Source organism: Aethina tumida, chromosome 4 (genome assembly GCF_024364675.1).
Source record: "Aethina tumida isolate Nest 87 chromosome 4, icAetTumi1.1, whole genome shotgun sequence".
Classification (NCBI taxonomy): Eukaryota; Metazoa; Arthropoda; class Insecta; order Coleoptera; family Nitidulidae; genus Aethina; species Aethina tumida.
The window spans coordinates 15,232,212-15,256,730 of record NC_065438.1 but is presented as its reverse complement, the minus strand read 5'-3'; the positions used below and the strand labels follow the sequence as shown (position 1 = coordinate 15,256,730).

Below are 24,519 nucleotides of genomic sequence, written 5' to 3'. Positions count from 1 at the left end.
GGTTAAATGAGGCAGATGAGGTAGTGCCTCACCTATTAAATTTATTTTATTGACAAAGCGTTAATATTAAAAAAATACATTTTTCGTATTTTTATTCTTTAAAATAGAGTATTTAAACGATATAGGTGTGTAATTGTTATAAAATCGATAATAATAACCAGGTAGGCTGTTGTCCAGAGGCACTTTTAAATGTGCCTCTTCGCCTCAATTCCTTTCCTAAGTAAATCTAGAATATTTCTTCGGTTCATGCGGCGCATGCGCTTTAAAGACTGACTCTTTTTTCAATGGTAGGAGAGCCGAGGCGTGCCTCTAGCCAATGAAATAACTCCAAATACCAACACTAACGAAGTTCTCGAACATTTCCGATTTCTCAGTTTTAAAAAATACTTGGTTGTGTGTGAGTCTGGTGGATTTTGTTACGAAAATATTTTTAATATTGCCTCTCTTTTTTATTATGATATTGGTCCGACGCGAAAGAATTTATAAACATGAAATGCTGTTGACGTCATGGACATTTTATTAAATAAATATGTATTTCCAGTTTGAATTACTGTGATAAAATGTTTGTTGTAAGAGTTAAACCATCTAAATCTTAATTTGAATATTTTAACTAATACATACATACAACAAATTAACTGGCTAACGGATATACAGTAAATGAATAAATTATATTGTTGGTCATGTCTTTTATTTAGATAGTAAAATATCTCTGCAAAAGCACTGATCATCCGGATTGTTAATTATGTGTGAATAATAAAATATTGTATTTGCGCCTCACCAGACACAAATTTTTAAGAACTCAGTCATACCTATATATATGGTTATACAAAGGAATAAAAAGTTTTTTACGGTGTTCTACTTAAATTAGAAGACAATCAGCCTAATTAGGCCGCAGAGTAGTTAAAAAATTTAACATTGATGAAAATTTGTGGTATTACTTTAAAAACAGAAGATTTACCTAACTTACTCACTAGAAGTTTATGAAAAATGGGAAAAGGTATTGATTTTAAATTTTTACAGTTACTTGACTTAACTACTATTCTAATTTACTTTGGTGAAAATTGCATTTCTGGTTTTACCTGAATTTTGTTATTCTCAGTGAAATACTCTGTATATTTTTGGATTTATAAGTTCTACATGTGATAAAACGGCCATTGTACATAAACCTAATAGATTAATGGACTAACTAAAATATCTGTAAAGCCATCAGTCTTGATGCTGCGAAGTTCATTTTTGGCTTACAAGTTAATCAAGGATTGTCCTATAAAAACCCATTATTAGTATTCACAAATTTTCTACAGGGCGTTCGTTATTTATGTTTAATTTTGTGCATTTTAAAACATCAATAATTTTGTTTATTTCAATGGAACACCAAGATGTTGTCGAATTGTGTGTTTCATTGAAAATATCAAAGTTATTAATGTTTTAAGATGCACTAAATTAAACTTAAATAACGAATAGCCTTGTATAAAATTTAGAAGTACTAATAATGGTTAATTATGGTATGGTCTTTGATTATGTGTGTTATATGCCAAAAATGAACTTTCCAGCAACAAATTTGGTGGTCTTATACACATTTTAGTTAAACCATCAATTTGACAAAATTTTTTGAAAAAATTACATGTAGAGTTCTATCTATTTAAGTCCTCCATAAAATTCTAATTAGTAAGTTAGGTGAATATAACCCTGTATAGATTTTTAAGCTATGAAGTGAGAATTTCTATAAGAACTCCTTAGTGTAAACTTAAATTATTACTATTTATTTCTTTACTTTCTCTTTAAGAAGCATATAAAGCAAATGAACATTTTGTATTTATAATATCACAAACTTTTCTCAATTTCACTGACACAGTACGGTGTACAAATAGTGTTAGAAGTAGTGTCGGAAAAGCGCAGTTACTTACAAAGCGCCCTCCGCAACAATCCAGCCAAACAATCAACAAGCGCACGAAAACATAAACCCGTCCAAAAACAATGAAAAACGCAATCTCATTACCTTTCTTCTTCGACTCGCCCTTGTTCGATCGTTTGGCGTGTCTGCCGCCGCCGGGCGCCATGGACGACGTCGTGTTGGTTGTGTGGTGGTTGTCTGCCGGTTTCTTACCTGCCAGCCCGTTGTTGGGCATGTCGGCCGCCGGCTGGTCCGCCGCCGCCATCGCGGCCGACGCCTGCGGTGGCGTCTGCAGCAGCCCGGGCTGTTGGTGGGCGGCCATGCCGCCGGCTCCCTTCTGCTGCTGCTGCTGGTGGTGGCGCCCGCCGCCGGACGAGGACGCGGCTGCGGCGACGGCCGCCCCTCCACCGCCAGCCGCGCCCCGCCTCGACGACGACGACTGCTGACCGCCGGCCCCCGCTCCACCGCCGCTGCCGCTCGAGCTAGCGCACGAACCCGTTGTTGATGTGGTGTGCCCTAAAATTTAATAAATTAATTAATACTAATATAAAAACAAAGCAACTGATCAATTTTATTGTTTTGCAAGTGATCGTTGGCATTGAACAACACTTTCTTTATGCGTTCCGATTCACTTGCTATTAAATCTAATTAATAAATTTGCGCCGGCTGTAGTCCGTACACGGACGAATTCAAATTCAATGTCACATTAATATTCAGATAACAATATAAACAAACCAGTCATTGGGTCATCAACACATTTTGTACGAATGAAATTCACATAGTTATCTTGGATAATGTTAATTTATAGTAATATTTATAGTAATACAGAGTATGGGAGTGCCAAATAGTAAGTGTTGATATAGTAGAAACTTATATATAATATACCGATTGAAAAGCTTTTGATTTTATTAAATTTTGAGAGAGACATCTTGCATGACAGAGACGAAGCAAATTTGCAGACTATCTCTGTCGAGAATAATGTCTCTCTCAAAATTCAGTCGGATCAAACGTTTTTCGATTGGTATATTCTATAAATACATCAAATAACTTATATATTTTCCTGCTTTCAAAAAACACATTATCGATAGTATTAGAAATTTAAATTTAAATTATTTTTTTACATACATACATCACATATCTTTAAAGAGGTAATACAGATAGTATTATAAATGTTATTAAATAATATTTATTTTCCCTTCATTTAAAGAAGTATTTAATTATTAGTAATATTGACAGTATTATACACGTTAATTTATTATTACATACATCAAATAATATTTATTTTAATTGCTTTTAAAGAAGCATATTATAGTTAGTAATATCGACAGTATTATAAACGTTAAATTACTCTAATATACATGAAATAATATGTTTTTATATATACATCAAATAATATTTATTTTAATTGTTTTTAAAGAAGCATATTGTCGATAGTATTGGAAATGTTGATTTATTATTATATACATCAAATATATTTATTTTTATTGTTTTTAAAGAAGCATATTATAGTTAGTAATATCGACAGTATTATAAACGTTAAATTACCATAATATACATTAAATAATATATGTTTTTATCGCTTTTAAAGAAACATATTATCGTTAGTAATATCGATAGTATTATAAACGTTAAATTACAATTATATACATTAAAGAATATTTATTTTCATTGCTTTTAAAGAAGCTTATTATCGATAGTATTGGAAACGTTGATTTATTATTATATATATCAAATGATATTTATTTTTATTGCTTTTAAAGAAGTATATATTATAGTTAGTAATATCGACAGTATTATAAACGTTAAAATTACTACAATATACACCAAATAATATATGTTTTACTGCTTTTAAAGAAACATAATGTCGTTAGTATTATGAACCTCAAATTATTATTATATAAATCAAAGAATATTTATTTTCATTGCTTTTAAAGAAGCATATTATTGTTAGTAATATTGACAGTATTATGAACGTTAATTTATTATTATATACATAAAATATATTTATTTTTATTGCTTTTAAAGAAGCATATTATAGTTAGTAATATCGACAGTATTATAAACGTTAAATTACCATGATATACATGAAATAATACATGTTTTTATTGCTTTTAAAGAAACATATTATGGTTAGTAACATCGATAGTATTATAAACGTTAAATTACTATTATATACATCAAAGCATATTTATTTTCATTGTTTTTAAAGAAGCATATTATTGTTAGTAATATTGATAGTATTATACACGTTAATTTATTATTATCTACATCAAATAATATTTATTTTAATTGCTTTTAAAGAAGCATATTATCGATAGTATTGGAAACGTTGATTTATTATTATATACATCAAATAATATTTATTATTACTGTTATTAAATAAGCATATTATAGTTAGTAATATAGACATTATTAAAAACGTTAAATTACTCTAATATACATGAAATAATATATGTTTTTTCGCTTTTAAAGAAACATTATTGTTAGTAACATCGATAGTATTATAAACGTTAAATTACTATTATATACATCAAAGAATATCTCCATTGCTTTTAAAGAAGCATATTGTCGTTATTAATATACATATTACTGGAAACGTTAATTTATTATTATATACATCAAATATTTATTTTTATTTTTGAAAAAGCATATTATCGATAGTAATAATGACAGAACTGTACATTTAATAGATTCAAACTAACGATAATAACGATCTAAATCATATGCAATCGTGTTAACACTAACAAATACCAGTTAAATCAACAAGTACCAATTGTACCGTAGACATGAAATGAAGAACTTTAATTAAAAAAAAATATATACCTTTCAACACTCAACATGGATACAGCACACTGTTCGACAACATCTGGATACAAAAACGAGAGAATGGGGGACTTTATCATTCGATGTTATTTCTATAGTTCGTGGAAATATACATAAATAATAATAGCACGCTAATTGATAACGTTTAACAAGTCAGATTGCGCGTCTACTGAGGTGCTGAACCTGCCGACGATTACGCCGATCGAAAAAATTCATTGACGGCCAGAGCACAATTTCCCCGATAATAAAATCATGACGATAGCGAATGATTAATAATAAAATAGTGCGAGCAAATTATGAAATCAACAGTTCAAACGTTTTATGGATATCATCCTGGTTTGTTTAACGACTTCGACCCATATTTTTAATAATATTGCAGCCATTATAAATCAAAACAAACCGTGTCAGATAATCGTGATAAGGATAACGACGACGAGAGGTTCGCCGAGCAAAATTTACAAATAAATATAAATCAAAACAAATTGCTACCATTAATAACATACTAAAATAGTTAACACTACCTAATAGTTTCTTCTTCAAGCACGCAGCCTTCGGCATTTTTAATTGTCGTAGCGATATCAGCCGATAAATCAATTAGCAATAGATAATGGGCACGGTAAAACGTAACGAACCGCGTTTATAACCAACGAAACAATTAATGAGTCGGGATGAACGGACGAGTGCGGCACACAACAGTTTTAGAAACATGTCCATCAAGGCTGTGTGTGATTTTCGTTGCGGCCGCCCAAGAATGCGATTAATGAGTCGAAATCAATTTGAAAATATGTTCGATTGTTGCGGGCCACGATAACGGAGTAATTGTGCATTAATCACCGATTTAACAGTGCGACGAAAGGCGTTCGCCGACAAGTGAAAAATGCCTGTGTATGTATTAACAATGGAATGGAACACGTTGAAAAGACATACATTTTAAAAAAATTTTACTATTAATTTAGGGTTCAAAATCCATAACAAATTGATTAGCAATTCGGTCTGAGGTTGGGGAACTTGCCAATGATTCATGTATTGCATACTTAAACTTTTGACTTCCTAACTATTATTATGTGAGGCTCATCACGTGACTGGTTTTCTATTTACATTTGCAAATGTTTGTGGTGAATTGTGTTAAAACTTACGTTTCTTTTTTTTGCCACAATGCATCGCCACAAATCACTTCATAAAAAATATATGCTACTATCACTAATCATTATTGAAACATGTAATAAAATATTTATATATATATAATTCCATATTATCTCTTAAATTTGTAAGATAAAGTAATCAAAAATGATTAAAGAACACTTTCATTTAAAATTAAAACAATATGTCCCCATAAAAATTTAAGAACACAATAAAAAATAATTATAGAAACAGTATGCAATGTCCACTTAAAAAGCTAATTTTAAATTAGAAAAAATATGTATAACAAAATGAAACGAAATATTTTTATAGTTCCTTATTAACTTTCAAGTTTCTCGGATAAAATTAAACTTAAATCAGCTTATCTTCCACTAAAAATTTAAATTAAAAATGATTATAGGAACAGCATACTTGCTTATATGTCATGAAATAAGATATTTTTATATTTCTTTTAAGTTTCTCAGATAAAATTACTTTAAAATACTATCTTCCTCTAAAAATATAATAAAAAACAACATAGAATAAGAAAAAATATGGATAACAAGTTAAAATAACATTTAAAACATAACTTCCTATAAAAATTAAAAAAAGAATAAATAATTATAGGAATAAGAACAGGCCAGATGCCTAATTAAGAAACTAGCATAAAATAAGAAAAAAAATATGTACAATAACATGACATAAAATATTTTAATAATTTCCCTTTATCTTTCAAATTACTCAATAAAATAAAATAATTTCTCATTATCATTTAAGATTTACAGATAAAATTATATTTAAATCAACATATCTCCCTATAAAAATTTAAGAACAAAATAAAAAATGATTATAGGTAGAAGCGTACATCAGATGCCTATTTAAGAAACTAGTATAAAATAAAAAAAAATATGTATAACATGACAAAAAATATTTTAATAATTCCCCTTTATCTTTCAAATTACTCTTTAAATAAAATAAAATAATTTCCCATTATCATTTAAGAATAAAATAAAAAATGATTATAGATTATCAGATGCTTATTTAAGAAATTAGTTTAAAATAGGAAAAAAATATGTACAATAACATGACACAAAATATTTTAATAATTCCCCATTATCTTTCAAGTTACTCCATAAAATAAAATAAATAAAAATACACATAAATTAAATATCTTCCTATAAAAATTTAAGAACAAAATAAAAAATGATTATATCTATATAGTGCCACTATCATTAGTATTTAAGAAAGTATTGTAAAATAAGAAAAAAAAATATGTATAATAACATGATAATGCCCCATTATCTTTGAGGTTTCTCTAATTAAATTACACTTAAAAGATATCTTCCTGTAACAATTGAATAAATAACGATTATAGGAAGAAATATGCACCAGACGTTTGTTTAAAAAACTAATATCAAATAAAAAAACACAACAAAATATTCTCAGATGTAAATAACAAATTTGAAATAATAAAAATATTTACTCACAGGTTATCATTTGCACTATCTCTTAAAACCATAAACATGTACAATTCACCGCGTCACAAAAGACTAACTCATCTGCGAACTGATTCTATTTTTGACGCAGCGTTAGTTGCCGAATTAGTGTTTTGCTTTGTGTCGACGGTTTTAATTAATGTTTGGTATGTTCGGGAGTTCCAGTGAAAATTTCATTCAAGAAACGTATAAATTTAGTGCAAGGCGAAACCAAAAGAAAATAATTAAACGGCCCGTTTCGTTGATGGATCAAAATAAATAATTAATTACTATTACGTATGTAATTAATTGTAATAATAATTTTTGGCAGTAAGTTATCAATGTTTTGGCAGCGACCGGACACTGACCTTTGCTGTTTCGCGTGCTCCTCCTCAGCACGGGACCCTGGCTGCGCGTGAGCCGCGGCGCCGCCACGTGCTGATCCTGGTTGTGCTCGTCTTTGCCGGAGGACGCCTGGTGTCCGCCGGACGACGACGCAGACGTCTGATGTCCGCTGCCGCTGGCCGATGCGCCTCCGCCGCTGGTGCTGCTGCTCGCCCCCAGCGCTGCTGCCTGTGCCGATTGGTCGACGCCGCCTTGGGCCGCGGACGCCGATGTGCCGCCGCTGCCGTGGACGCGGGCCGGTTGCGACCTGCGCCAGTGACGCGCCGATAAGTCGCCGCTGCCGCCGCTCGACGAGCTGCGGCTCCTCAACGGGTACTTGTGCGACTAAACAGGAAAAATGTTACTCTCCTACCAAGAACGTCTTATAACAAAATTACCTGTTGGAAATTGGTCAGGGATAGGTTGGCCTTGTGGGCGTTGCGCGAGCCAGACGATACCGGTATGTCGGTCTCACTGGTGGACGTGCTGACGGCCACTCGCAGAGCCGCCACCGCAGCCGCCTTGACGGTGCCGACGTTCGGTTCGGAGCGACGCGACTTGAACCGGTTGTTCAGTGTTTTGCGCACGCGCAGGTCTCTGTCGGTGGTGGCGTGCTGTTGCTGCTGATTTTTGCGGTGGTGGTGATGGTGGTCGCCCAAACTCGACGACGACGACGCCCTACGGTGGCCGGCGCCCTCCTCGGCGCCGGAACGATCCTTCGACGAACTGGGCGAGTCGACGTTCTTCTTCTGGTTCTGTCAACGGCCAAAATAATTAATAAACCCAACTCACTTTAAAATAATTTGTATAATTCACCTTAGGTTTGTGTTTGTTTGATCTGGATCTGCCGTCGGCTGCGCTCGAGTCCGAGTTGTTGCGCTGCGCAGCTGCGTTCTCGACGGTCGCCGGTGTGCGGTGGTTCTCCTGTTTGGCTGAGCGTTTGCCGCTGCTCGAACGCGAGGACGGGATGGACTCTTCCTCGTTGGAGGTGGTCGCTTCGATCTGCTGCGATCTGGACGAACGGCGGGAACGCGACGAGTTGCGTTGCTGCCGTAACGAGGTCGATGAGGACGATGGGGTCGATGAGGGGGAGGATGTTGAGGTTGCGAGGTCGGAAAGGGACCGCGACTTTAAACTGTTGTTCGCGACCGAATTGTTAAGTTGGGCCGCCTTAGAAGTTTTTACCTAGAAACAATGATGATTTAATTATTTAAATAAATTCATAGAAGCAAATATAAGATCACAGACAATGCTGTAATTAAAATTATAAAATAAACATTGCTAAGGTATATGACTAGAGATATAAACAGATAACATTTTAAAAGGGAATCAAGAATTACATTGTAAATATGTATAAGCTGTTGAACTGCAGAGATATAATAAGAACTTGGGGCTTATAGGGTATCCCAAAAATTGGCTGGTCTTTGTCTGTTTCGAATATTTCTGTGTATATTTTAATAATAAATGTGTTAAACATCATATTTGGTAAATGGTCATCAATGAAAAGGTATTATTTTCCATATTTTCTAGTCTGGAAGTAAAGTGTAACATAATTTATTATTTTGTATATTTTCTGGCATGGAATTTATTAATTTTTAATTTAAATGATTAATAAAATTTAATAATAAATTTATTAAAAATTATTTGGTAGATTATGATCAATAAAAAATATTATTTTCCATATTTTCTGGTCAAGAATTAGTCATAACAGACCTAAATACACTCTGTATGTTTTTTATATAATATATTTGTTCATTATCCTTTGGTAATTATTTCAGTTAATGGAAATATATATTAACGAATGGTGTTTATGTATGTGGTGTTCAATTGATTATAAATTTGTAAAGGATTTTTATATTACTACTGAATTATAATATTCATTATTTATGACGATACAAAAATCCTTGAAGTTAATTGTCAAGTTTAGAACCGCATAGAATTTTTAGTAACATGAAAATCTATTAGAATGTGGAATTATCAGACCATTGTACAATCAAAATTTGTATAAACAGTGAGTATTCACTTGATATACTAAATTTTAAAAAAATATGACAGGCATCAACGTTTATTAAAATAATAAATTCATATTTCATAAGTCCTCAGCAAATTAAAACCTTAATCTTATACTAATTGAAAGTATTTATTGATAAACTTGCACATTAAATATTCTTTAATAATTTTGTGCACCAAAAATTTGTTAGTCAGTCTTCCTTTTAGGGTAATTTATTACTTATATTTGCATGTATAATATGTATAATGACAAACAAAAATCCGCCACCCATAAATAATAATGCGATGCGCCATTCGTTGCATATTTAATTCACTTTTTATCAAAACGTTCAATAATTTTACATCTGTAATTGACCGAGACAAGTCAACAAAATACCTGCACATTTAAAACCTCGACTCTAATTTTAGACCGTGGATCAAACAGATACATTTTTTTTTCAGCCAGATAACCCGACAATCATTTAATCGCCGCCTTATAATTTCTAACTTTGCAGCCGTAAACTGAAGAAATTGCTCTCGTAACGTCCATCATGTAACACACGAGAAGGATGTAACAGACCGGCGTATAAAATATAATTGAGACCATCGCACGGAATTATGCAACACCGTTGTTATGGTCTAATAAAAAATATAAATCCTAAACACCATCATTTAATCGCGCCATTTCCAACAGGCTAAAAATACAAAGCGGTAAAATCCGACCGATGATCGAGAATGACACTAAACATATTCTAAAATAATCAGTAGTCTAGGGGGATGCAAATGGGGGTTAACGACCTTTATGACACCGACATTTAATGTCATTTTTTAACTTAACATCAGTGGCGGCTATGAAAATGATTTTATTCATATAATGGTAATATTAAAAATATTTTTGGAAGTGTAATTTGTTGTAAAACAATTTTACTTTCAATTTTGATGAATATAAGTTCTCCGGAGGCACATTTAAATGTGCCTCTTCGCACCAATTTGTCCCGTAAGTAAATCTTGAACATTGTTTTAATGGTGGGGAGCTGAGGCGAGTCTCTAGCCAATGAGGTAACTCCAAATACCGACATCAGCGGGACAGTTCCCGAACATTACCGATTCTTCATTTTCAAAAAGTACTTGATCGTGTGTGTACCTCATTTTGGTATAAAAGCACAGACCATTCGAATTGTATGTTGTTAATTATGCGTAAATAAAAATAAAATATTGTATAATGTGCCTCAACCAGGCTCTAATCTCACGAGCCGCCACTGCTCATCATCACAAGTAAAAAAATTGTTCTATAAACTTTTTTTGGCCATTAATTTATATTATAATTGGTTTGATTTAGATGGCGAGTAATAAAAACGTAAATTTCACCGACCTCATAACGAGTTTTATGATAATTACCAACTTTTCATATTACTTATCTGTATTGACGAAGTTTGTGAGAAGGTCTATTCTTTCATTAAAATATTTTACAATTTTTACTACTAATTATCACGTGGTAAAATTACCACTGATAAAAAAAATGGTGCATTTGCATTCATATACCATTTTAAAAGAAAAATACATGTAACAACAAAACATGTAACAATGTTGGTGTATTATCGAAATTTTATAACCCATACATATTTCTGATAAGGATAATTAGATTTATATATTTATGTATAGAAATCCAGGTCCAGCAAAAATATTTAAATGTTCATTTTGGATCAGTTTATTGAAAAATTACTTGCATATTTGTTGTAAGATTTAGATTAGACTCGTATAACTATTTTTAGAAATACAGGGACAGCAAAATTATAGAGTACATCAATAAATATATATTTTTTCTATGTAACATTTTAAAAATAACGTTTATGATAGTTTTGGTGTTAGTTGCAGTGAAACTAAAAATAGAACACAAAACAATAATTGTTTCACTGCTCGATAACATTTAGTTGTCAATGAAATTGTGTGTTGTCTATTTAACAGGATTCCCAAACGGTTTTTAATTATTTGACTTTCTTGATCTTATTAGGAAAATTCCAATAACATCATTGTTTATTTAGTTATGTAAGGTTTCATTATGTATTGAATGTCATTGTCAAATGTGTACATCAACTGACAGTTTTTATGTTCGTACTCACCTTGAGTTTAAGGGAATTGTGATTTTGTCTGATGTCGGGGTTGATAACTTCTTGAGAAGAGGTTCGAAGACGCTTGGCCTCAGAACGTGGCTGCGAATGCAGCACACGTTTCCGGCGGCTAGTGCTGGCTACAGCAGGTGTGTTAGCCGAATCTGCCATAGACGAAGCGTTCTAGGCTCCTCCACTTACCAGTGACACTCATTACCAGACAAATTCAGCTTGCCCTCAAGTTGTGATGCTGATCTGAAAGCAAACATTACAGTTGGTGATAAATTTGACAAATTTTTGATGACATTTGTGTTTTATTATGTGAAAAGTAAAATCAATTGGACGTTTTCAGGGTAATTGTTTAAATGAGTCATTGAATAATAAACAAATGAGACGTACGTCAGTTTGTGAACGGGAGGCTATTTCGAATCACATTGGATAGTAATTATTAGTGAATTAATTTTATCAGGAAACCAGATCTGCACAATTGATTAATGCCTGGTTAGGTCGTGCGTTGGGCCGTGCTTGAACAAAGGATCCGGTGCACGTTTTCACGGACGAAATCCACGACACGGCTTATCGAATTGAAATAAAACTATACCAAGCGACTCGCCAACTACAGATGTGTTAACTACACCAAATAAAAAAACAAAATGTGTTCCCCCCGAGTCGGGCCGCACGCAGTCCTCCAACGCGACCTACCTATTGAGTACTTCATTATTGTGTGTATCTTCCTAAGCACTAATCGAAACCAATTGATTGAATTTGTAAAAAAATTAGAGCCTTCCTAAACGAATGAATTTTGGGTACACTGTCAAGTTCGCAGCACGGCTGCCCTGTAACCGTGTAACTAAAAAATCCCGATCACACCGCACAAAAATCCCAAGAACCAGTTCCCGAAAAACCTGATCGAACGAACGCTACCTCCGGCACGACGGTCCAACGGGAACGTCGATCCAGTCCGACTTACTTTATTAATCCAAACTGCCCGAATTGCCCTCACTGAACATATGATCCATAATGCACCATTATTGTTCTTGTTTGTGTGTGTGATAAGCGAGTTTTACAATAATAAACTACCCCAGCGCCCCCTGTGGGCGTTCACTGTCGCAACATTGCAGGAACCTACCATGGTTGGACGGCCACTCAGTAAACCGACATTGTGGGGTCTAAACGATATTGCAATGCTCATTTTCGTTTACTACTTTCGGCACGTATCGGTGTCCGAATCGAAACGTGACTGTAGCGGATTCGCATGCAGTTTTTTGATTATCAGGGTATTAAATAAGATTTGCGGTCAACATTATTTGATGAAGTTTGGAAATGAATGAAAACGAAACTTTGGAATCGATATAATTATATGAAATTAATAATAAAATTACAATGATAATAAATAATAAATATATATTTATATATAATTGTAAAAATAAATTATATAATTATTAATATAATTCGGACAATCAGACTAATTAATTAAGCCTCTTGATAATAATTCTAAATTATTTAAATCAAATGAGTAAAATTAACAAACCAATGTATTTGTAGGAACATTATTACATATATCATATTATGCAATTTTGTTATTTAGGCAATAAAATAAGAGTAAACATTTATTTTATCTAAAATGTGGAAAATAAAATTTAATTATAAAATATCTGGTAAATCTTAAATATTAATACTTTATAGAATAATGTATATTTGCACATCTTCAGTGAACACTCTATATAAGCAACATTCTATATAAACAACCTCTATACAAGCAACTTTTTTTAGTTCAACTGTTTTGCATAAGCAACTTATTTTTTTAAAGTAAAATATTTGAGTTAAGTTTAGGCCAATTTAGAAGTAAAATCATCTGTTCAGAACATAACCTCAAATTGTAAAAAATTCTGTTATATATGTTTGTGTTTTGTGCTGCCAGTAGTTAGTTTTTGTTAATTAATAAATTAATTAATTAATATTTTTGTGTTTTAAGTTCAACCATAAAATATGAAAGAAAAAAAAACGTTCAATTTCGTTAAAAGAATTACTATTCATTTTAAAAGACATTGAAAATGGTAAGAAAACAAAGGACATTTGTAACGAATATAAAGTTGCTAAATCTACAATAAGTAGAGAAAAAAAAATAATTAGAAGAACATGCATCCAAAATGTACGTGAATGAGAGTAAGATTAAGCAAATGAAGACAATAAAACATGGTGAAATCGACGATACAGTGTTTTCTTCTTTTAGGACATTTGATTTTTTAAGGTTTATTTATTAAGTGTTGCTTCTTTAAAATTTTAGTATTGTCACACTCAGAATACTTTAAAAGTACCCTTCCGATTGGACTACAAATATTTTAATTCTGCAATAAAAATTGACAGGGCCTAACAGGTAGTTTTCACAGACAATTTTTTTTAAATAAAGAGAAAGAGGTTCACATAAAAATTGTGTTGATTTTCACGGAGAATATTTTTTGAAAAACAAAAATCTAATAAAATTATTTATTATTATTCATTGATAACATTTATAGAGTGTTTATATTATCTGATGTATTTGCAATAAGAATATTCTGAATATTACATATATGTAGAGTTAGTTTTAATTTTAGTACGCTCCCAGTAATACTATTGTCTATTATTTTACTCTAATTTAATATTATCAAAGTTTTAATTAAGAACAATTCAAACAATTCGTTCAGAGACTGAAACTAGGTTTGATTAATAGGAAGATTACATTACAAAATTACTTTTAACTACAAAGTTAAGAAAGTCTATGAATTTGACGAATTATATATTAAATATTAATTTTGAATTATATATCAACAAAAGTGTTGGAGATTTGCACCGAGTTTCATATATTCAAATTTATGTAATAATATAAGAAAAATAAATAAAAAATTTTACTGCTTATTTGCGGGTCTATGTAAGTTGGGTTTCGATTTAGAACCCGATCCGTGCCGAGATGTCGACCACGTTTGCCGAAAGCAATCAGTTTGCAGAAAGTTGATTTCTTGAGGCCACACCGGTCGCCACAATGCAGACATCTGCCTCGTCCGGACGGCAGCGCCGCGTCACCCCGGCGCCCCAACTAAAATTCAAACCTCCAATCCGGCGATACTTTCAAAAGACGCCCGCCAACCGTTTAAACAATCAGCAATAATGCGACCGCCGACACAAAGTTAAATCCGCACGTGCATTTGCACGCGTCCGCGTCTGAAAAACTGGCGACAGCAAAAAAAGAAAAAAAGAAAAAAATAATAAGTACAGGGGGTGTGATGCGACAGAACGAGGGTCGGATCGACGAGTGGAAGCGGGATAGTTCGAATCGATTTTGTCGGTCCTGGCGGCAATCGAGAGGCGCCGTTATCCTCTCGCAAGTCCCCAGGATTCCCGTCACGAGTTCCAGTTCAGTGTTCGGGAAACTTTCGTGGGATGCACGTTGCACGCGCGCCTCCACATCCGTACAGGTGAGGGAAATACTTCGCATCGCTCACGCAATAAATTATTATTATTTTTTATATTTTAATTTTTTTATTTTTTTGGTGCTTGAATTATTTTTGGCGCTTGAATTTTTGGGCCGACAATAATTGTTTGCGTAGATTTTTGACGGCATTAAAACGAGTGACAAAACTGGGAGAAAACTTTTGGGGCGAACTTGAAATTGGGTAAACAACTTTCGGTCGGACAAACAAGTTGATTATTTCGGGCGAAATTAATACATTTTAAAAGGTTGTCGTCGTTTATTAATCGCGATTAGGAGCGCGCGTTAATAAGTTTGTGCGTCAAATTTGTCCAATTAAAAGTGACGAGGGAAAATGACGCGAGACTGCGGGGGCGTTTTCGGAAATTTTCGTTATTAATTTACTATAATTATACGCCTTAGTGATTAAATAATTAAATTTTTTTCTCAAAATTTTATGATAAGATTAGATTTTTTCTATAACTTCATAAATATGGATAAATATGGACCAAATTGAATATTTAAGTATTTTATGTTGAAATATTAAAATAAACTATTCTGAGAATTTAACAAAAAAAAGTTCAAAGGCATACAAAAATATTTTTAAATTAAAATTTGAAACTCAAAAATATTTTTAATACTTTTTTCAAAAAAACTTGACTGATGTTCTATGTTAGAAATATAGGGTTAGAATATATTTTGTATCACTTAATTAATTATTTTAAAAATTCCAATAAAAAATTAAATTAAAAAAGTTTAAAAACCCTCAAAAAATATAGTTTAATAAATTTAGAATTAAAAAATATAATATTTAATATTTTCTTTCTAAAAAAGTACATTTAAAAAAATGTATACATTTAATTTGGTCAATCTTTTGAACAGTTATAACATTTCTGAATGAAAAAACCGTCTAAATTGATCTCGAACATTCAACGCTGAATTAAGTTAACTTGTTTAAAATAGACCTTTCTGATTATTCTGAAAGAAAAAAATTAATTTAAAAAAACGTTCAAAAATTGAGTGTAAGGTCAAATTCGAATTAAAAAATATGAGAAAAAAGGTACATTTTAGAATTTAATTTGGTTCAATACTCATCTTTTAACACATTTCTGACTGGAACAAACTGAATATTTGTGTATTTTTTTTATTTAATATTAATATATTAAAATTAATATTTTCAAATAATTTATCAGGAAAAATATAAAAAAACACAAAAAAATATATTTAAAGTTTCGAACTTAAAAATCATCACTTTGACTTTGACTGATAAGAAGTTTAAGTGTAAGTTTAGAAGTAAAAAATATAATTTTTTTAAAATTATTTTCTTTAAAAAATGTCAGAAAAAAGTAAAATTAAGAAATATATACATTTAATTTGGTTCAATGGCCACAGTGTAAAACATTTCTGAATGGTAAAGCAGCCTAAATTGACCTCTAACACCTCATACATACTCAACGCTGTGTAAAGTATCTGGTTTAAAATGAACCCTATTTACTTATTAGTTTTAGTGAACTGGCTAGTCTAAAATTAACTAAATTTTAGTTCGTTTAAACTAAATAAACTACTCCTTTGGCTATACCATTAGATCAGGTGTCAATTAATAGTTTAAAAAGTTATAAAAGGGAGATTTTGCTGAGAAAAATGTTTAAATAAATTGATAACAAAAAATATTTCATTTAGTCTTTCAGTTGCAATAAATTTAGTATGATTGTAGCTATTAATCTGAAACTATTGTAAATTTGATTAACCATGACATTTGACAAGCTCTGTAAATCCCGAGTTGACTATATGGTGGTTAATTATTACTAATTAAAAAGATATTTAAATAAAAATAAATACTCACATATTTCTGCAGATCATGATTAGACGTTGACTGATATCAAAGGTTTAATCGAATTAATACTTAGAGTAATCTCACCTAATATCAATCGAATGACATTTGTTAAAAAGTCTGGATTAATATAACCTAAACTTTACTGCAATTATAACCACAAAATGTTCCAGAACCACTTTGACATCAAACTATCTGTCACAAGATTATGGGGACATTTTTGTACATTTTACTTAGTTTCTCTTGAAATATTACTTTTGCGTGCTATAAATGAAACATTAAAAGTCTATTATCTTCTTTTTTGTGTTTGAGACATCAAATAAATTTTTATATAAATAATTATGTACATTTTTGTTCTAAAATTTAAATTAAAATGTTCAAAACACTGAAAATATATTAAAAATGGGAGTCGTAAATATCATAATTTTTAATATTTTTTCTAAAATGTATGAAAAAGGGAAGATTAAAAGATATATTCGTTTCTATAGGAATAAGAATATAAACTTAGCCAATACGTCCAAATTGATCTCAAAAAATTGATACACAGTCAACTCTGGTGAAAGTATCTAGTCTTAATTTTTTGACTCTTAATACCAAAAGATCAAGTGTCAGTCAATAATTTAAACTAAATTAATTACATTTTTGGCTACACCAATAGATTAGGTGTCAATTAATGGTTTAGAAAGTTATCATTTTACTGAGATTATTTTACTGAGAAAAATGTTTAGACTTTGAGATGCAGTAAATTTGACATGATTTCAGCCATTAACCTGAAACTATTGCAAATTTGATTAGCCATAACATTTGACACGTCCTTTAAATCCTGAGTTGATTATAGGTTAATTATTACTAATAAAAAACATATTTAAATAAAAATAAATACTCACATATTTCTGCGGGTCATGATAGGACATTGACTGATATCGAGGTTTAATCAAATATCGTTAACTGACACTTAGAGCAATCTCACCTAATATCAATCGAATGACATTTGTTAAAAAGTCTGGGTTACTCTAACCTAAACTTTACTGTTACTATAACCACAAAATGCCCTACCTTGACATAAAACTGTCCGTCACGAGGTTATGGTTACATTTTTGTAAATTTTCCTTATTAATTTTATACAATTATAAGATTTTAATCACTTATTTCATAATTATTTTCTCTTGAAATATTACTTTTTTGCGTACTATAAATAAAACATTAAAAAAAGTCTTTTAACTTCTTTTTTAAGTTCGAGACATTAAAATTAAGAGATTAAAAAATATATTCGTTTAATTTGGTCCAGTACATGTTTTGTACAAGGTTCAAAAAGATAATAAATCTATAGGAATAAAAATATAAACTTAGCCAATCCGTCCAAATTGATCTCAAAAATTTGATTCGCAGTCAACTTCGGTCAAAGTGTCCTCAATAATGTCAATTAATAGTTTAAATAGTTGTAACAGAAAGATCTTTTGGGGAAGATCTTAGAAAAATCAGTTAATGATGTCTGATATTTGACAAGTTCCTTAAATCTTGAGTTGACCACTACTTTTGCTAAATTTTTTATAGGGTTAATTAAATATTCTTAGCCGCTAATGAAGGAGGTTTATAAAGGTAAAAAATAAGACTTACTTGTTTTTACGGATCATGATTATAGATGTTCACTGAAATCGGAGCTTAATCAAGTGTCAGTAACTACTAATGTGATTAATCCGACCTGATATTAATCGAATGACAGTTGTCAAACAATATGGATTACTGTGAGATGGCTTTGAATCGAGTCTTAATTTTTGTACGTTTTGAAAGGTAGTTTAATTTAGACGAATATTCAAACTAAACAATTAAAAATAGTATTACATCTTACGAATATCTTATAAATGTTTTAAAAATAATTTACACTTTATAAGGTGCAAAAAAATGTACAAAAATAAAAAATTAAATTTGTAAAATCCCATGTAAGTCTGGATAAAGTGAAGCTGTTTAAGGTAAACTCCGGTTTTAGTGAAAGCTATTAATTTCGCTGTCTTTAATGAACCGTTGCCTGTGAAGTGAACAAAATTTATTGATTGTCACCGAGTAAAAAAAGAACAGGCAAATTTAACTTTTAAATGATAATTGTCCAGCCAGTCCTGAAGTTCTCTTGTACTAAATAAATTATTTTTTTCCTGCCTAATACCGGCGGATGAAGTGGCAATTAATTCTCTAAAGAGTCGTTACAGAAAGAACCTACTGATGTAGATGTTAGACGAAATTGGCAATAACTTTTTTTGTTCAATAAGCCTTTAAGACCCTTTAAACTTCGTTCACTCATTCATTCAACATGGTGGCAGGGTTAATGGAGCACCTACTGAAAATTGTTTTAATTTTGCATGGTTTTCTTTTAATATGATGGCCTTATTTTATACATTTATTGTACCTTGGCTTAAGACGGTTAATTAATGAAACTTGGTTAATAATAAAATAGGCATTTGAATAGAAATAATTATATTTATATAGCAAGTTAATAGAGAATCTATTATAAATTGTTCTAACTGTGCATAGTTTTATTTAAAAATCATTATGATGTCAATTAATCAAACCTAGTTACTAATAAAATAGGTATTTGAACGAAAATAATTATACTTACATATTTTTATAGATTAAGAATAAATTTTAAACCTTTTAGACCCTTTAAACTTCACTCATTCATTTATTTATTTGACGTGGTACCGGATTATTAGTTAACCTATTACAAAGTGTTTTAACTATGCATTGTTTTCTTAACAATTCATACTATGCATCATTCATAACCTTTAATATTATCCATCTGGACACTCTATTCAAGTTCATTGAATCCAGACATGACTAAATTTTATAGATGTTTTGGTACCTCGGTTTATGATGATCAATTAATCAAACCTAGTTAGTAATAAAATATGTATTTGAACGAAAATAATTATACTTACATATTTTTATAGATCAAGAATAAATTTTAAACCATTTAGACCCCTTAAACTTCACTCATTCATTTATTTATTTGACGTGGTACCGGATTATTAGAGAACCTATTACAAAGTATTTTAACTGTGCATTTTTTTCTTAAAAATTCATATTATGTATCATTCATAACCTTTAATATTATCCATCTGGATACTCTATGCAAGTTCATTGAATCCAGAGATGACTATATTTTATAGATGTGTTGGTACCTCGATTTATGATGATCAATTAATCAAACCTAGTTACTAATAAAATATGTATTTGAACAAAAATAATTATACTTACATATTTTTATAGATCAAGAATAAATTTTAAACTTTTTAGACCCTTTAAACTTCACTCATTCATTTATTTATTTGACGTGGTACCGGATTATTAGAGAACCTATTACAAAGTGTTTTAACTATGCATTGTTTTCTTAACAATTCATACTATGTATCATTCATAACCTTTAATATTATCCATCTGGACACTCTATTCAAGTTCATTGAATCCAGACATGACTAAATTTTATAGATGTTTTGGTACCTCGGTTTATGATGATCAATTAATCAAACCTAGTTAGTAATAAAATATGTATTTGAACGAAAATAATTATACTTGCATATTTTTATAGATCAAGAATAAATTTTAAACCTTTTAGACCCTTTAAACTTCACTCATTCATTTATTTATTTGACATGGTACCGGATTATTAGAGAACCTATTACAAAGTGTTTTAACTATGCATTGTTTTCTTAACAATTCATATTATATATCATTCATAACCTTTAATATTATCCTTCTGGACACTCTATTCAAGTTCATTGAATCCAGACATGACTATATTTTATAGATGTTTTGGTACCTCGGTTTATGATGATCAATTAATCAAACCTAGTTAGTAATAAAATATGTATTTGAACGAAAATAATTATACTTGCATATTTTTATAGATCAAGAATAAATTTTAAGCCTTTTAGACCCTTTAAACTTCACTCATTCATTTATTTATTTGACATGGTACCGGATTATTAGAGAACCTAATACAAAGTATTTTAACTGTGTATTGTTTTCTCAGAAATTCATACTATGTATCATTCATAACCTTTAGTATTATCCATCTGGACACTCTATTCAAGTTCATTGAATCCAGACATGACTAAATTTTATAGATGTTTTGGTACCTCTGTTTATGATGATCAATTAATCAAACCTAGTTACTAATAAAATAGGTATTTGAACGAAAATAATTATACTTACATATTTTTATAGATCAAGAATAAATTTTAAACCTTTTATACCCTTTAAACTTCACTCATTCATTTATATATTTGACGTGGTACCGGATTATTAGAGAACCTATTACAAAGTGTTTTAACTATGCATTGTTTTCTTAACAATTCACATTATATATCATTCACAACCTTTAATATTATCCATCTGGACACTCTATTCAAGTTCATTGAATCTAGACATGACTATATTTTGTAAATGTTTTGGTAACTCGGTTTGTAATGGTAAATTAATCAATCTTAATTACTTATAAAATAGGTATTTTAACTAAAATAATTATTACTTACAAATTTTTGGACATCATGATTGGACGTTCACTGAATTCGAAGTTTATCAAATGTCATTAACTTCCACGATGCGTAATCCAACCTCAGATTTTCAACAGAACAGAAAATACTTCAAACAACTCGATAAACTAGTAACAAATTTGAATGCTTCCGAATGACGGTTGTCAATAAACCGGGTTTAATGTAACGTGCCAGACAAACCAGTTGACAATTTTTATAACGTTCACTGAAGTGCACAAAAGCCCCCTAGAAACTATTGACATAACTCATTACGTCAACAAACATGTAATAATCAAATTTAGCAACTGGCCCCCCTCGGTAAACATTTACGTCGAGTCGCGAGGTGGCGCACACCAAACACATCCAGGTCCAACTCAGAAATTCACCGAACACTTGGAAAACTCGATTCGAAGTCTCCACGTTTGAAAATTTATCATTTCCTCATTTATCGTCGCAGAAACCGAATCACGACACATTGGATGTGCTCGATGCAGTTGCCATGAGTGAAATTGAGTTTCCAAACGTGGGACTACCTGCATGTTTTTACCGGTTCATCCGAATTCGGGGGTACTTTACTTATTGTTGAATTTAATTTACGGCGCTTTGAATCGGTTATTGTGGATTCGGAGTAACGCACCTACCGAAATTACCTCGTAATATCGAATAGATGTATGCCAAATCTAGTTTACGTACCGGACGTGATCGCTTTTCCAATTGCAACGTTCGAAATTGTACATACGTGTAGTTTGTCTTGTGGGAAAACTCTTATTGGCAATGTAATTTTTGCTTGTGACAACACACGTATCGGCTTGTTAAAAGTATAATGCCGTGGAATGTGTTAATAAATGCGATAAGATGTGCAAACAAACGTGTGCAATTAATGCAATAATTGGTTTTAGTTTGTTTTACGGAAACCAGTTTTGTTGTGGAAATTGCCCATTTTGTTGTAACTATTATTTATAGATTTATTCAATGTCGGTAAAATTTATAGTTTATAATTGATGCAGGGTTTTAAACAAATTTATTATTAACAAGGGATAACCATTACAAGTTGATGTGTTTAAAGTTAATTAGAAATTTTAGATGTATTCATAAAATATTATATTACTTATTTTAAGTTCACTGCCGGTAAATTTTAGTGTTCCTGGATTTTGAACTAATTGATGTTTATTGATTATTAGAAATTGGGTATTTTAGAAATAGTTATCAAATATTGATAATTAGTGTTATATATTTTAAGGTTCAACGTCAGTATATGTTATTTTAAGAGATTTAAATAAATCTAGTGTTCTACAATATCCTTTTTTATATATTAGATGCCAGAAATTATAAAAATGTAGGGTTCTAAAAAACTAGAAAATTATCATATAAAATGGGTAATTGTTATTAATAATTCCTGATTATAGAGATCATTATTAATTTTTGAATTTTTGAAATATTCATAACTATTACATTATTTATTTTAAAGTTAAATATAAGCTTATTATCAAAATATGTCAATAAATTTTTAAAATTTCTAATATATTTACGGTTCTATAAAGTTCAATATTTATAACATAAAATGAATACTTGTCAAAATTTAATAAAAAATGAATGTTTTATAATTATCAATTATTGTATTATTAATATTTTAAAGGTTTAATGTCAGTGAATTTTGACAGATTGTTAAACATTCAGGGTTCTAAATAATTCTATACTTACAATAAATACAGGATTATTATCAAAATTTGATAATTATAAGAATAAATATTAAACATTACTGATTCCAAAGACATTTATTAAATTTTAATATATTTAACACAATTTTCTATTTGTTTTAGAGTTCAAGGTCAGTAAATTTGTAGAAATTCTAATAAATTTAAGGTTAAGAAATTTAATATTTAATATAAAATGGATAATTGTCAAAATTTAATAATAATGTAGATAATAATTAAATATAATTGATTATAGAATTAATTATTAATGTTTGAAAGATTCCAAACTATATTAATATTGTTTTTTTTAGTTTTAATGCCAATGAATTTTTACTTTTTAATCTTAAAGAAATATTATCAATATTTAATTTATTCAACACTTATATTACTAATTTTAAAATTCAATGAGAGAAAAATTTTAGAAATTTTAATAAATTTAAGATTTGATAATAATTTGGAAAATAATTAAAAATTGATTATAGGATAATTATAAAATTTTGAAATATTCAAAACTAATATTACATTTTTTATATTTTAATATCAGTAAAAGTTTAGAGATTATAAAAAAAATCAATGGTTTTAAATAATTCAATATTTATATTAATTAATTAACTGGATAATTATTAAAAAATACTGATTCTAGAGGCAATTATAAATTCTTGATATATTAAATATTGTTTTATTACTTATTTTAAAATTCAATGTTAGATTGAAATTTGGAAATTTTAATAAATTTGGGTTTCTAAAAAATCTGTCATTTATAAAATAAAATGGATAATTGTAAAATTTGATAATAATATGGATAATTATCAAAAATTAGTTGATTATTAAGATACTTAGTAATTTTTGATGTATTAAAAGTATTGTATTACTTATTTTAAATTTGAATGTCTATAAATTTTTAGAAATTAAATAAATTTAGAGTTAAAGATAATTATCGATTTTTGAAATATTCAACACTATTATGTTACTTAATAAATTTATAATACTAAAAATTCGACTTTTATAACATAAATATTAATATGGATAATTGTCAAAATTTGATAAAATTATTAAGATAATTATCATTTTTTGATATTTTCAACATTACTTATTTTAGAGTCCAATGTCTATAAATTTTTAGTCTAATTCTAATAAATTTAGGGTCAGAGATAATTTTCAATTTTTAAAATATTCATTACTATTATATTGCTTATTTTAATGTACAAAAGAAGTTTTTAGAAATAATAATAAA

At 29.9% G+C, this 24,519-nt stretch overlaps 2 protein-coding genes across 6 annotated transcripts in view; one reads left to right on the top strand and one right to left on the bottom strand.

The window, feature by feature from the left end:
• The window catches only part of LOC109604494 (E3 ubiquitin-protein ligase TRIP12), a 29,561-nt gene extending 10,861 nt beyond the window's left edge, over positions 1-18,700 (bottom strand). The window contains exons 1-6 of one of the 5 annotated variants that reach the window (XM_049966803.1): positions 18,683-18,700; positions 11,802-12,044; positions 8,509-8,877; positions 8,091-8,447; positions 7,677-8,037; positions 1,997-2,407 (exon numbers count right to left, since the gene is read on the bottom strand). In XM_049966803.1, the coding sequence (XP_049822760.1) occupies positions 1,997-2,407; positions 7,677-8,037; positions 8,091-8,447; positions 8,509-8,877; positions 11,802-11,960 (1,657 nt within the window). In that variant the 5' untranslated portion in view covers positions 11,961-12,044; positions 18,683-18,700. Of the gene's footprint in view, positions 1-1,996; positions 2,408-7,676; positions 8,038-8,090; positions 8,448-8,508; positions 8,878-11,801; positions 12,045-12,491; positions 12,685-12,759; positions 12,889-18,682 lie in introns of those variants that run through there. The other 4 variants (XM_049966802.1, XM_049966801.1, XM_049966804.1 and 1 more) reach the window with 4 other exon arrangements.
• LOC109600478 (retinal guanylyl cyclase 2) overlaps positions 15,050-24,519 on the top strand; it is a 176,264-nt gene continuing 166,794 nt past the window's right edge. The window contains exon 1 of the mRNA XM_049966423.1: positions 15,050-15,241. Within this exon, the coding sequence (XP_049822380.1) occupies positions 15,050-15,241 (192 nt within the window). The remainder of the gene's footprint in view (positions 15,242-24,519) is intronic.